This window comes from Rattus norvegicus, chromosome 7, assembly GCF_036323735.1.
Source record: "Rattus norvegicus strain BN/NHsdMcwi chromosome 7, GRCr8, whole genome shotgun sequence".
Lineage (NCBI taxonomy): Eukaryota > Metazoa > Chordata > Mammalia > Rodentia > Muridae > Rattus > Rattus norvegicus.
In genome coordinates, this window is record NC_086025.1 from 118,311,928 (window position 1) to 118,326,001 (window position 14,074).

General features: G+C 46.3%; 1 protein-coding gene across 2 annotated transcripts in view; it reads left to right on the forward strand.

The window, feature by feature from the left end:
* Positions 1 to 9,588: 9,588 nt before the first annotated feature.
* The window catches only part of Atxn10 (ataxin 10), a 123,452-nt gene continuing 118,966 nt past the window's right edge, over positions 9,589 to 14,074 (forward strand). Inside the window, exon 1 of one of the 2 annotated variants that reach the window (XM_063262941.1) lies at positions 9,589 to 9,935. In XM_063262941.1, the coding sequence (XP_063119011.1) occupies positions 9,820 to 9,935 (116 nt within the window). In that variant the 5' untranslated portion in view covers positions 9,589 to 9,819. The remainder of the gene's footprint in view (positions 9,936 to 14,074) is intronic. The other variant, NM_133313.2, reaches the window with a different exon arrangement.

The following is a 14,074-nucleotide window of genomic DNA, read 5'->3' on the forward strand; positions in this document are numbered from 1 at the left end:
CCCAGTTCTCCCAGGTCTGCCCCCACAGTCCTGTGACCCATGCACACTCCCCCCCAAAAAAAAGGAGGAGGAGGAAGAGGAAGAGGAAGAAGAGGAAGGGGAAGAAGAAGAAGAAGGAGGAGGAGAAGAAGGAGAAGGAGAAGAGGAAGAGGAAGAGGAGGAAGGGGAAGAAGAAGAAGAAGAAGGAGAAGGAGAAGGAGAAGGAGAAGGAGAAGGAGAAGAAGAAGAAGAAGAAGAAGAAGAAGAAGAAGAAGAAGAAGAAGAAGAAGAAGAAGAAGAAGAAGCAGCAGCAAAGTAAAACAAAACAAAAAACCCCAAGTCTAATTTATGTTGCCCATATATTCACTGGGGTACAGTCAAACTCCCGGTGACCAGATTCTCAAAGAAAACTGACTCCTTCCCTATCCACCCCTCACCGGAATTCAACTGGAGAACTATATACTTAGCCATTACCTTAGCACAATTCCTCTGAGTTCTCTTTGATGGCTTGCTTTGTGTGTGTGTGTGTGTGTGTGTGTGTGTGTGTGTGTGTGTGTGTGTGGTGTGTGTGTATGTGTGTGTGTGTGTGTGTTTGAGACAGGCTCTTATTATGCACCCTTGGCTGGGCTAGAACTCGATATGTAGACCAGGCTGGCCTCAAGCTCACATAGATCTGCTTGCCTCTGCCTCTCAAGCATTGGAATTAAAGGTGTATGCCACCACGATTGACTAGTTTGATGGCTTTTAAGATGGACTTGGTGACTTACTTAGAAGGTGAAGGTAGGGAGATTAGGGGTTCAGGTCCACTTTGGGCTACAAGAGACCTTGTCTAAAGAAACAAAAAAAAATTTTTTTTGCTTATTTTTGCAGACTATGTCTTTTTGTTCAATTCCTGTTCCTTCTCCCAACTCTAGGTAAATATGGATTTGGGGGGGGGGGCTTGTATAGTTTTTCCTTTCCTAGAGATCCCATAGAAACAGTCTTTGCTGTGATTGCTTTCTCTTACCACAAAGTTTTTGAGGCGGATCCACACTGTATGTATCCCCACGATAACTGTTTAGAAGTCTGACTTCCGGTTCTCTGTAATCTCCAACGCTGCCCAGGGCTGCTGCTCCTCCCTCGTATCTTTGTCTGGATTCGTGGGTTCTCAGCGCACGCACAGCTCAGCACTCAGCCTAAGACTCACACGGCGCCCTGCTGGTCTCTGGGATCTCCGGGCAGCTTAGCAAGCTTAGCTCTCAGCTTGAGAAGTTCCAGCCACACGGGGATGCTACCTGTGACCCTGACTCTGACTCACCAAGTTTGTCTCACTGTCCTTGGTGACGGCATTCTTCCTACAGCTTGGGAAGTGAGTCCAGACAGAAGGGTCAGGTGAGTGTCGCTCTGCCTCTCAGACGTCTGTTTACTTGGGGATTCCTGGTTGGGGTGTCTGTTAGTCAGTGCCTGGAAACTGTTCACAGCAAAAATGCACATCTGTTAGTAACACACCAGGGCCAGCTACACTTTGTTGCTGAATTTTTTCCCCCACTATATTATTTATATAAAATCAGATTCTCGTTTTTTAAAAAGAATTATTTATTTAATGTGTATGACTACACCGTAAATGTCGTCAGACACACCAGAAGAAGGCATGGGATCCCATTATGGACGATTGTGAGCCACCATGTGGTTGCTGGGAGTTGAACTCAGGAAGAGGATCCAGTGCTCTTAACCGCTGCACTGAGCCATCTCTCCAGCCCCAGATTCTCCTTTTTAAAGTTCATGGTTTGGTAGATTTTCTGCTAACGGCTATCCCAATCATGGCGGACTGGTTTTGTGATCCTAGAACGCTGCCCTTCCTATTGTTTTGGGACAGACTTGCTATGTAGTGTAGGCTGGCCTTGAACCCACAGTGCCCTCTGTTTGACCTCAGCCTCCCAAGTGCTGGATTACAGATTGTACCACCATGCCTGGCTTTGCCCTTCACACTGTAGCTTCTTTCTGGTTCCGTCCTCATTCTGAAACTTCACCACAACTTCACGCAACGAACTGAATTGTGTGGGATTTCCACCACTTGAGTCTTCCTACAGTGAAATCGCACAGCACACCATCCCTTCCTGTCTGAGCCATTTTATTCCCCATAATTGATTTTGAGATTTGCTCACGGTGTCGTTACGCTGACATTTTGTTTCTCTTTCTCACTGAGCAGCATCCTGCTGCATGGACATAGCACAATTTGTAGCTATCCATCACTGGGTCCCTTTCTGTGATGCTAATGGTTTGCTGTTCTCACAGGTCTTCAGCCCGCTACTTCCTCCTCCAGCTGGGATTGTCTTCACTCCTCCCTGTTTCCTGTCTCGTGGGTCTGTTGGTGGTTATTTATGGTTTACAGCACATGAAAGATCTCAGTGCGATATTTTGGTTTCTAGTATTTCTGCCTTAAATGCAGCCTACTCGAATTGTCACTCCCTTAAAAAAGAACCTGTGTGTTTCCTGTGGCTTATCAGGTTGTCTTTGTCGTTCTCCGCAGTTTCATTCTGATGTGTCTATAAATGTCTCGCCGCACTTTGCCCGTTCTGCTCTGCACTCGCCGAAGCTGTGGTTTAGACCTAACTACTGCTTCTAGGCTTGGCTCGTAATTCTACCTGGCACATTACATTCTTACTGTACTATCTATCCTCTTTCCCTCCCCTCTCTCTCCCTCCCCTCTCCCCCCCCATCTTCCAGAATTTCTGGACTTTTTTTTTAAAGATTTTAATTTAATTATATTAGTTTATGTTGTGTGTTGCCTACATGTCATGAGTGTGGTGCCTCTAGAGGCCAGAAGACGGCATCAGTTCCCCTGGGACTGAAGTAATAGACGGTTGTAGATTGCCTTGTGGGTTCTGGGAGCAGAATCAGCAACCATTAGAAGAGCAGCCATTGGAAGAGCAGCCATTGGAAGAGCAGCCATTGGAAGAGCAGCCAGTTCTCTTAACTGCTGAGTCATCTTTCCAACACATTTATTTCTCTCTTTTAAAAAAAGAAGGGTTACCATTTATTCAGTTTTTATTTATGTGTATGTACTTGAAGTTAATTAACTGGTTGATGGACCTGAAGAAACTATTCAGTAGAAGAAACAAAAGTTTTATTTTTGGTTGTGAGCCTAGCCTTTAACGGCTGAGCCATCTCTCCAGCCCGAAACAAAAGTTTTAAAGAGGCAGAGAGCTGAGCTAAGAGTCTAGTGCACATACATGGACTAGACAGATACCTTGGAGCCAGGCCTTGAAGCACTGCTTAGAACACTGCATGTTTGTGCTTAGCTTTCTTACATAGCCCTAGATCACCTGCCCACAGTAGGCTGGGCTACCTCATACAGACCAGCAATCAAGGCCTTGATCCTCAGACATGTGCATAGCTCATCTGACCTCGCCTCCGTCAAGGCTTCTCTCTCACATGACTCTAGGCTGTGAGGAGATGACGAAGGTAACTAGGACAGACAGAGCTAGCAGACAACTCTAGTAAGAAGAGTTAATACAGATGTCACAATTAGCGTCGTCATTCTGACACTCGGGGAAAGAGGGAACCTCAGCGGAAGAACTGCCTCCAAAAGAGTGGCCCGTGGACCTGTCGGTGGGGGCATTTTTCTCGATTGTTGGTTGATATAGGAGGGCTTGGTACTCCATGGGTGATTCCATTCCTACCCATGTGGGCCTAGGCTATATAGGAAAGCTAGCTGAGCAAGCCAGGGAAAGCAAGCCGGGAAGGGAAGCATCACTCCTCTACGGTCTCTGCTGCAGCCTCAGCCTCCAGGTGTCTTCCTCGACACCTCTCCATGACAGACTAATGAAAGGTGGAACAAACCCTTTCTCCCCAGGTTGCTTCTTCTCATGGTGTTCCTCACGGCGGCAACAGAAAACAAGATCTGGGCAAGGTGGAGTGTCAGATACAGGAGCCGGAGTTTCCTTGTTTTTTTTTTTTTTTTTTGGTTCTTTTTTTCGGAGCTGGGGACCGAACCCAGGGCCTTGCGCTTCCTAGGCAAGCGCTCTACCACTGAGCTAAATCCCCAGCCCTCCTTGTTTATTTTTATTTTCTTCTGGGCATCTTCCATTCTCTTCAGTGGTCACTTACTGCCTCTCTCCTAGCCTCCCTAAAACCATGTGCATCTGGTCCACGTCTGTTTGCCGTATGCTTCCTTCACCTTCATCCATGACTTCCTCCCTCCCTCTGTCCCTCTCTCCCTCCCTCCTTCCTTCCTTTCCTTTCCTTCTCATGGTCCCTTCCTTATTTTTTTCTTGATTACTTAAGCTCCTGACTTTTTTTTTTTTGTTGTTGTGTAGTGGGCTCACAATACAAATACCTGTCACAGGTTACCTCTCAGTGTATCTGCCTGCTCATGTGGTTTGCCTAAGGCAAACCGGTAAAAGGTGCCATTGAACCAAGTGAAATATTAACTTGCTCACATCCGTGCAGTCAAGGCTGAGCTCTTCCACAGATTCTGGGTAGTCAATGCCCTAAGCTGCCTGACAGACTTAACTGGCTTTTGTTCTTCTTACCTATACCTGTTTTTTTGGGGGTCTGCGTTTTGCCTTCCAAAGTACTTTTTTTTTTACTTCCTCTTTTCTCTTCGTCCCCTGTTCCTGACCGTGTTCTTTTCCTTTCGGAAAATATTATGTATTATAAAATATTCTGGGGTTGGGGATTTAGCTCAGTGGTAGAGTGCTTGCCTAGCAAGCGCAAGGCCCTGGGTTCGGTCCCCAGCTCTGAAAAAAAGAAAAAAAAAGAAAAAAAATATTCTTCATTTTCTAATTCTCCTAAATTAATATTTATTGATCCAGCACCATCCACTGGGCCTTTTTCCGGGTGCTGGGCTGGGGACATAATGTTAGAAATGGGCATCTCTACCCGAGTGCAACTTGTTTTCTAGTAGTGAACATGATAGATAAATAATAATAATAATAATAATAATAATAATAATAATAATAATAATAATGATAATCTGGCATGTAAACTCTGCAGTGCAGAACGAGTTGGGTGCTATGCAGAGTAGGGTTTGTGACACAAGTTAGAATCCCCCTGGATAGCAATTGCCTCCACTGGAGCCTTTTCTTGATCTATGATTGATGTGGGAGGGGCCAGCCCACTGTGGGCGGTGCCATCTCAGGTGGTCCTAGGTTGTACAAGAAAACCAGGTGAGAGAGCCCTAAAAAGCAGGCCGGGAAGCAATGCTCCTCTGTGGTCTTTGCTTCAGTTCCTGCCTCAGGCTTCTCTGACGATGAACTCTAACCTGTACGCCAAACAAACCCTCTCCTCAAATGGAGTTTAGCCATAAAATCGGTAGGCGTTGTAGTACAGGGAAGATTCCTTGGCCTCAGGGTTGGGCGAAGTGCTAGAGTTCTAAGCAAACTGATAGAGAAGTTCATTAGATCTCGTGAGCTAGCTGTGTCGGCGTCCTGGTAAACCCAGCTACTGGGGAGGCTGAGGTGGATTGCACGCGCAGAGTAGTTTAAGACTACACAATATGGGAGCAAGATGTTCTTTAAAGAAGTCAGAGGCAGGGCTCGGCAGACAGGCAGTTCAGTGGTAGAACACTAACCTAGGGAGTACAAGGCCCTAGGTTTAAATGTCAGTAACAGGGACACACAGGAAGTGGCAGTCTATTGTTTGGGACTGGAGAGATGACTCAGTAGTTAGGAATGCATGCTGTTTTTGTTTTCCCTCAGAGGATTGGGCTCTGTTCCCAGCACCCACACGCTGGCTCATAAACCCTGTCACCCCAGTTTCAGGGTAGCTAATGCCCTCTTCCGGCCTCTTCAGGCTCTAGTACATAGAGGGTGTATTTATTATACCCACGGAAACTCACACACATACATGTAAGTGAAAACAATTAAAAAAAAAAAAACGAAATCGAAGATACTGGTAGTGGGGGGTGGGGTGGAGAAGGAAGGAGGAAGGTATTCTAGCAGACAATTGAAGAAAGTGTGTCATACAGGCATCTGGAGGGAGGCATCCTATGCAACAGGAACCAAGTGTGCAGAGTTCTGTGGGAGAGGGCAACTTTCCTTTTCCAGTTGGCTGAAGCAAAACAGAGAAGGAGGACCAGAGACCAGGGAACTAAAGCAGGTTACGGGGAGGAAGCAAGCCTAAATTCCATTTAGGAAATTTGAATATTTAGAAAATCTGAGTAAAATAAAAATCCATCAGAGGTTTTGAACGGAGTGAAATATAGAGGTTTAAAAAAATTTATAGTGTAGCTAAGAGATAAATAAGGAGCCCATAGCAATATTCCAGAAAATAAACAGGTTAGAGGGGACGTGGGGGGATAGTTTTATGTTAACTTGACACAAGATAAAGTCATCTGAGAGGAGGAAACCTCAATTAAGAAAATGCCTCCCTAAGACTGAGCTGTAGGCAAGCCGGCAGAGCAGTTTTTAAATTAGCGATTGATATGGGAGGGCCCAGATTGTTGTGGGCAGTGTAGCCTTGAGCGGTGGGCCTGGGTTCTATGAGAAAGCAGGTTGAGCGGGCCATGAGCGGCAAGCCAGTAAGCAGCACCCCTCCATGGCCTCTGCATCACCCTCCCACCCTGCAACCCCCGTCTCCCTCCGTCCCTGTGGTCTCTGCATCAGTTCCCGCCCTGTTTTGAATTCCTGTTCTGATTTCCTTCAGCGATGAACGGTTAGTTATATGGCAACATAAACCAAATAAACCCTTTCCTTCCCAACTTGCTTTTTGTCACGGTGTCTTATCACTGTAATAGCAACCCTAATTAAGATGGGGACATTTTTGGAAGATTCAGTGCAGTTTTTGTTTCACAGTAGAAGACAGGAAAGGGGAAGGGTGAAGACCTTCATGTGCGAGACGTATCTACAACATCTACATTTATATCTACATCTATATGTATAGAGATATCTTGCTCCTCAGCCTGCTTTCTTGTAGAACCTAGGCCAACCTGCCTAAGGATGCACTGTCTGTCTGTCTGTCTGTCTACCTATCTATATATACTGTCTATATACATATATTCTAATATATTCTATCTATCTATCTATCTATCTATCTATCTATCTATCTATCCATCCATCCATCCTATCTACAGTTCCTTAAGACAAAAGTTGGAAGGTTTGCCTTGCTTGGGAGTAATGCCCTGAATTGTTATGAGCCCGCCTACCAGGCAATCTCACACGTGGCATCTAGAGATGCCACATAGAGGCACATAGAGGTAGTTGCAGAATGGATGAATGGGGAGTCAGTGAAGTGGAAAAGACTGATGGTACTTGATCCTTAGTGTTCTATAGTTACATCTTTTAAAGGACACCAGTGGTTGGTAGAGCTGTCTATCCCAGCAATTAACTGGACTCCAGTACACTTGCCTCTCTGTTTCTCTCCCTCTAGCCTCTGAGTTCCCTTCAGGTTAGAACACCTTCCGCCAATCTTTGTATGTCTAGTTCCCAGTCCTGGGTTCGATAATAATTCTTGTACATATAGTACAATTAAGTAAGGAGTGGTGGAAAGAAAATATGTGACTTACTAAGATCAGCCAATTCCGGTGAAGTACACCCATTTCCTTTAGAAGAACACGTTATTGCCTTACTTCTGGCAAATCGAGTCTTTTTACTTCAGTGGTGGTTTGAATAAGAATGTCCCCTCTAGGCTCACATATTTGAATGCTTAGTCACCAGGGAGTGACGTTATTTGAAAGGATTAGAATGATTGGTGGGTGTGGCCTTGTTGGTTGAGGGAGTGTGTCACTTTGGAGTGGGCTTCGAGGTTTCAAAGGCCCATGCCAGACCCAGTCTCTCTCTTTGCCTGTGGATCAGGATGTAGTGCTCAGCTACTTCCCCAGCGCCATGCCTGCCTGTTGCCATGCTCCCTGCCGTGATAATCATGGATGGGCTAACCCTCTGGAATTGTAAGCAAGGCCCAAATTAAATAGCTCCTTTCATAAGCATTTCCTTGGTGCTGTCTCTTTATAGCAATAGAATAGTGACTAAAACAACTTCAAATTGTGTGTGTGTGTGTGTGTGTGTGTGTGTGTGTGTGTGTGTGTAGAGGTACAGAAAATGGAGGTCAAAGGACCATGTGTTAGATCGATTCTCTTCTACCATGTGGTCTCAGGGTCATTGGGCTTGGCAGTGCGAGCTATTTTGCTGGCTCTTCAACTGTTTTAAAAAACTCGATGAGCTATTCTGAGTACTTGACAAACGACTATTATCGGTAGGATACCACAAGGAAGCCAGCTTTCAGGGTCTGAGACTTCACAACTGATGACAGGCTGTGGCACTTGAGGGTGGAGTCTGGATTGATACAGTTTAATTCGAGGGTCCAGGTCTTCTACCTTCTCAGGGGACCTTTTGCCTGGGACCTCCCCTCCCCAGGCCCCAGTCAGAGTGTCTCTTTCTAGGGAGGCCTGCTTTCTATTTCTTTGCTGTTAGTCCCAGGCTGTCTTTTATGCGGAATATGTTTTAAAAAATATTTTAATCTCTATCTGTGTAAGTGTACACCATGTGGGTGTCTGCAGAACTCCTGGAGCTAGAATTACAGGTAACTGTAACCCCCTCTCCCCCTGTGGTGATTTGAATGCTAAGCCATAGAGAGTAACACTATTAGGAGATATGGCCTTATTGTAGGAGGTGTGGTCTTAATGGAGGAAGTGTGTCACTGTGTCAGTGGGCTTTGGGGCCTCCTATGCTTAGGCTCTGCCCAGTATGGAAGAGAGCTTCTTGGCTACCTGTGGAATAGAGACTCCTTCTGACTGCTTTTGAATCAAGATGTAGATCTCTCAGCTCCTCCAGCCCTGTGTCTGCCTGCATGTTGCCATGCTTCCTGCCATGATGATAATGGACCGGACCTCTGAAACTGTTAGCCAGTCCCAAATAAATGTTTTCTTTGTAAGAGTTGCCTTTGGTCATGGTGTCTCTTCACAGTAATAAAACCCTAGGACGCCTGCATATACATGCCGGGAGACAAACTCAGGTCTCTTGGAAGGTAGAAAGTATTCTTAATGTCTGAGCAAGCTCTTCAGTCTCAATATGGGAATATTTCTGATCAGCATCTTCTTCCCGAGGGGGAGAGCCTCTGTCCAAGGTTTTCTTCCATGGCTCTGGGTATCCAGCATCTTTTCCCCATGTGGGAACCTCCATTTTAAGTCTCCTTCAACGGAACACTTCAACCTAGCATTCCCTCCCATGGAGGAAGTCTCTATTCCAGGTTTTCTTGCAATGGAAGTCGTTGGCCTAGCAACACATACCCTGAGGGTAAGTCTTCTCTCCAGGTCCCCTCCCATGCACCTCTGGCCAATATTCCTGCTCTTCCTCTCAGGGACCTCCTTTCCAAGTCTCGTTAGGGACAACATCCCTTATTCTCGGGGCGCCACTTCGGCCTGGTATCTCTTCCCCAGAGGGAAACCTCTGCACGAGGACCCCACCAATGGTGGCCCTTCCCCATGGTAAACATCTGTCTCTGATAAGACACTCATTCTCTAGGACACTCTACAGCCCACCCACCCCCACCCTACCCCGACCCCTTCATCTCAGTATTCTGTCCTCCGGGGAGGAGGCCTTTACCCCTGCCGCCCCACCAGGGGACCGAAGACCGCCCCCATCACACCCTCTGCAGGAGCAGGACTTCCGCTGCGCCCCCTCCCCTCAGGCGGGACTTCCGCCCCCGCCCCCTCCCCCTGCCGCGTCGCCTTGTCCTCTTCGCCTGAGGCAAGACAGCTAGTCTCGCGCTCTCTGCCTTGCAGCACCACGGGATCTGAGTGACGCGGGCTGCGGAAGCCAGAGCCGTGCAGACCGCGTCTCTGTCTCCTCGCCTGTCGTCTGTCTCCCCTTCTCTCGCTCTTCTCTCCGCCTCGTCAGGCTCGCCCAGAGAGCGAGTGGCAAGATGGCGGCGCCCAGGATGCCACCCTCCCGGCTGTCGGGCATCATGGTGCCAGCACCTATCCAGGACCTGGAGGCCCTGCGCGCGCTCACGGCGCTCTTCAAGGAGCAGCGTAACCGGTAACTGCGCGGGGGTTGCTGCCTAGGAGGAAGAGGATCCATGGAGGGGCTCTGGGCTGGGCTGGGCTGCGGACGAGGCGGGGCGGCGGGCTCGACCGGCTCGTCCCACGCTCAGGTTGTGGCTCTGTGGCGCTCGCCTAGGCCTGCTCTGGACGAGAGTTTGCCCAGGCTCTGAGAGGGGCAGGCGGTGGCAACCCTTGTCCCCAAGCTGGCAGTGAGGAAGCTGTTGGTTCTGCTCTTCAGGCGGGGCCCTGAAGGCGGTGGCCAGGGGAGGCGTGTTCAGGCTTGCTTCTACCACTAGATTAAAGGGAGATAGATGTCCAGGAGCCTGCAGATCTGGACTGGCTTTTTGACGTCTGCTCAGCATTTCCTCTAACCTTTCTGTTTCTGGCCTTACAATATGGTGCATGTTTTCAGTGCTGAGATGAAATAAAAACGTTTAAACAGAGGCTTCGAGGCTGTCAGTTCCTGATGGATTTTGTAGTATTGTTTGTGCTGCAGTTTCCCTGTCTGTTTAATGAAAACAAGGTTCGCTGGGACCTCCTCAGTTGAGTGGTAGTGAGGATTTAATGAGATTTTGCATGTTAGTAACATCCTTAGAACATGCCTGACACCTAATACTAAATAACATTAGTATTTTCTCTTAACAGTAATGGTCTCCTTTGGACCAGGTATTGTCCAGGAGACCCAGAGCCCTTTTCTCATGTAGGGAGATAACAAGCAGGCCCAGTCGGGGACAAAGGGCAGAGAGCATAGTGGGAAAAAGGCTCAGTGGTTACAAGAACTTTTTCTAAAAATAGATGGCGGGATCAGGCCTGTCACGTGGCACAGCCCTTCAATCCCAGCATTCAGGAGGCAGAGGCAGATGGATCTCTTGAGTTTGAGGCTGGACCAGTCAGCACCGTGACATCCTCCCCATCTCAAAAACAAACAAACACCGACAACAACAACAACAAAATACACTGGTCTGAGCTCTTTCCCATCTGCAGACAGACACAGTAGAAGAGTGTGTATCTAAAAGGTGTTGAAGACCCCAGGGTACTGCTGCTTGGCCTAGTGGTTAGGATGCTAATCAGTGGGATACTTGTGGAAAATAACGTTGGTTGATTTGATGCTTGGGTCTGTCTATACCGTTTGGGACCCCTGCCTTAATCATTAACCGTATATTGGGTACTATGAGATGGTCTTTGCAGGCGGCTGAGGTTACAAAAACAAATGTGACATTCTTCTTTTCATTAAACACATTAGGGGATTGCTGTGTAAACATGTTTTGCTAGAGAGCCACACAGTAAAGGTCCTGCTTCCCGGCGTCAGGAGAAGGCCTGGGAAGATGGTTCAGTGGTTAAGAGTAGTTGCTGCTTTTCCAAAGGTCCAGTGCTTGAGTCCTGGAATCCATAAGGTGATTCATAACCATCTGTAACTCCAGTTTGAGGGGATTTCATGTCCCCTTCTGGTCTCTGGGTATCAGGCATGTACACGGTATACATGGACATACACAAAACACCCAGACCAGCTCTAGTTTCTATATTAAATATTTGTACATTTAAAACCAAGATCAAATTAAAGCCCTCTGTTAGCAGGGAGGGAACAACTATTTACGTATTAAAATGAACCTTGACCTATATCTCAGACCATTCAGAAAAATATTTCAACATGGACTGTAGATCTAACTATCTGAAGTGTCTAGAAGAAAATAGTGTCCTTGTGACCTAGGCAGACTTAAAAATTAATCCTTTCTGGGAGTACATAAAGATGGGTTTTACAGTGTTTTCATATATGTCATTGTATTTTGCCCACATTCACAGCACTGGAGCTGCCCCCCTACCCTGGCACTAGGCAATCATTTCTTATCTAAGACATGGATAATATCCTATTTAGGCAAAATATTTTGTCCAGCTAGACTTAAAATTAAACACTTGATCAAAAGGTAGCATTCAGAAGACAAAGTAACCAGGATTCTGTTACCAAATTACATTCCCAGCCGGAAATGCAATCCTTATACACTGTTGGAGAGACTGTAGAATGGTGTGACCAACGTAGAAACCTGTTTGATGGTTCCTCAAAAAATTCAGCATAGATTACCACCAAGATATTAAAGGAGCTGTAAAAAGATTTCATTCTATGATTCCCTTGATGAACCACAGGGCAGATTCATAGAGAAGTGAATTTAGAGGCCATCAGGTTTGGGGCAGCAAGGAACGTAAGTAATTCCTTTGATTAAGAGTTGCGGGTGGGCTGGGGATTTAGCTCAGTGGTAGAGCGCTTGCTTAGCAAGCGCAAGGCCCTGGGTTCGGTCCCCAGCTCCGAAAAAAAGAAAAAAAAAAGAGTTGCAAGTTTGGATTTTTAAGTTTTAGAAATAGGTGGTGGTGATGTCTGTTGAATTGTGAAAGAAATTAAACTTGTTGAATTGTAGACTTAAAAGTAGCCCGCATGGCAAATTTCATGTTACAGATATTTTACTACAATGTAAGACATTAACATTGTAATGTGTATACCAAAATCCAATGAGTCAGATACTTGGAATGGGTGAATTGTATGCAGTGTGAATTGTATGTTAAAAGAGCTCTTGTAAACAGACAAGACCATAATGAGATCCGTGGATATGGTCATGGTGATGAAGTTCTGTAACCTTGAAAGGGATTGCCATTATGAAGCCAGCCTGGGCTAAAAGTGAGTTCTAGGCCAGCCTGGGATATAGAACAAGACCATGGCAGGAGAGATTATTTGACGTAGAGGTTTAAGAGCACTTGCTTGGTCTTCCAGATGATGAGGCTTCAGTTCCCAGCACCCAGGTGGCAGTTCACAACTGTCTGTAATGCAGTCCCACAGATCCATTGCCTCCTCCTTGGCCATCTTGGACCAGGCATGGGTACGCACACAGACAGTCAGGCAAAACACCCGTCCACATAAAGATTAACAAAAAATTTAAAAACCAACGAACGAAACAACAGTAACCTCTCCAAACAGCAACAACAAACTCCGTGTGCTGATTCATATGGCTGAGTTTAAAATGACAGCATCAACGTTTTGTGAGAGATTGTGGGGTGACAGGGGCACTTATATGTTATGGGTGGGATTGTAAAAGACGTAACTGCTTGGGAACAGAATGGTGGTCTTCATAAACTTAAATGTATACATGATATGACTTTAGGTATTACTCAAGAGAAACAAAAATGGGTATCCACAAAACACTTGTTAAAGAACATTCGTGACTTAACTGATGTGATCAAATAATGATCAAATGTCGGTCATCAGGATACGTCCTAAAACTTTTATAATTAAAAGAAATGAACTGCTGACACAGAAGAACATGGGAGAATTCCAGAAATCCTGAATGAAAAGAGCCAGACACAAAGAATATACTTTTACCAACTGGCACACTAGTCCATGTTAGTCAGTGTGCACACGTGACCAGTGGTGGTCAGTGGAGGTTGGGATTAGCAGGGAAAGAGACGGGGAGCTTTTCAGGAAATGGGCCACATCTGCATGGGTTGTTGGGTTATTTTAAAGTTTTCTGCCTGTAAATTAATTTCCTGTATATCAGTAGTCCCCAAAAGAACCCTCTTGAGTGTGTGTAACTGAAGGGTTTTGGCCTTTTCTACTCTCTGCCTAAGTAAAAAACAAAACGGTAAACTTCTAGGCGTAGCTGTCAGATCAGGCTATTGTCCTGCTGCTGCGGCTTTCATAGGGTAAGGTTCTATCCACCATCCTGAACTTGACCCTGTGTTCAGCCTGCCGTGTGGATACGCCCTGTTGCTAAGGGGTCTGGGCCCTTGGCTACCTTTCCTTGTACTCCAGTGGTTGTCACAGTGCTTTTCCATGGAGTCACTAGGCATGAAAGTACTGAGACATCCCACTGAGCCCCAGAGTTCTAGATTTTTTTCTTCAGGTCTGGGTTTTCAGAGTGCCCAGAACTGATGTTCTTGGTGTTGTAGTAACTGCTGTCTTTGCCCCTTGGTCCCCTGCTTGAGAGCCCACAGAGGTTCTCTGTAGATAGAGCTGTTGAGATTCCCCTTTTGCCTGATGGAAGTCTTCTTCCCTGAGGTTACTTTTTTATTTGTTTGGTGTGTGTGTGTGTGTGTGTGTGTGTGTGTGTGTGTGTGTGTGTGTGTGTGTAGAAACAATATGGCCTACATTCT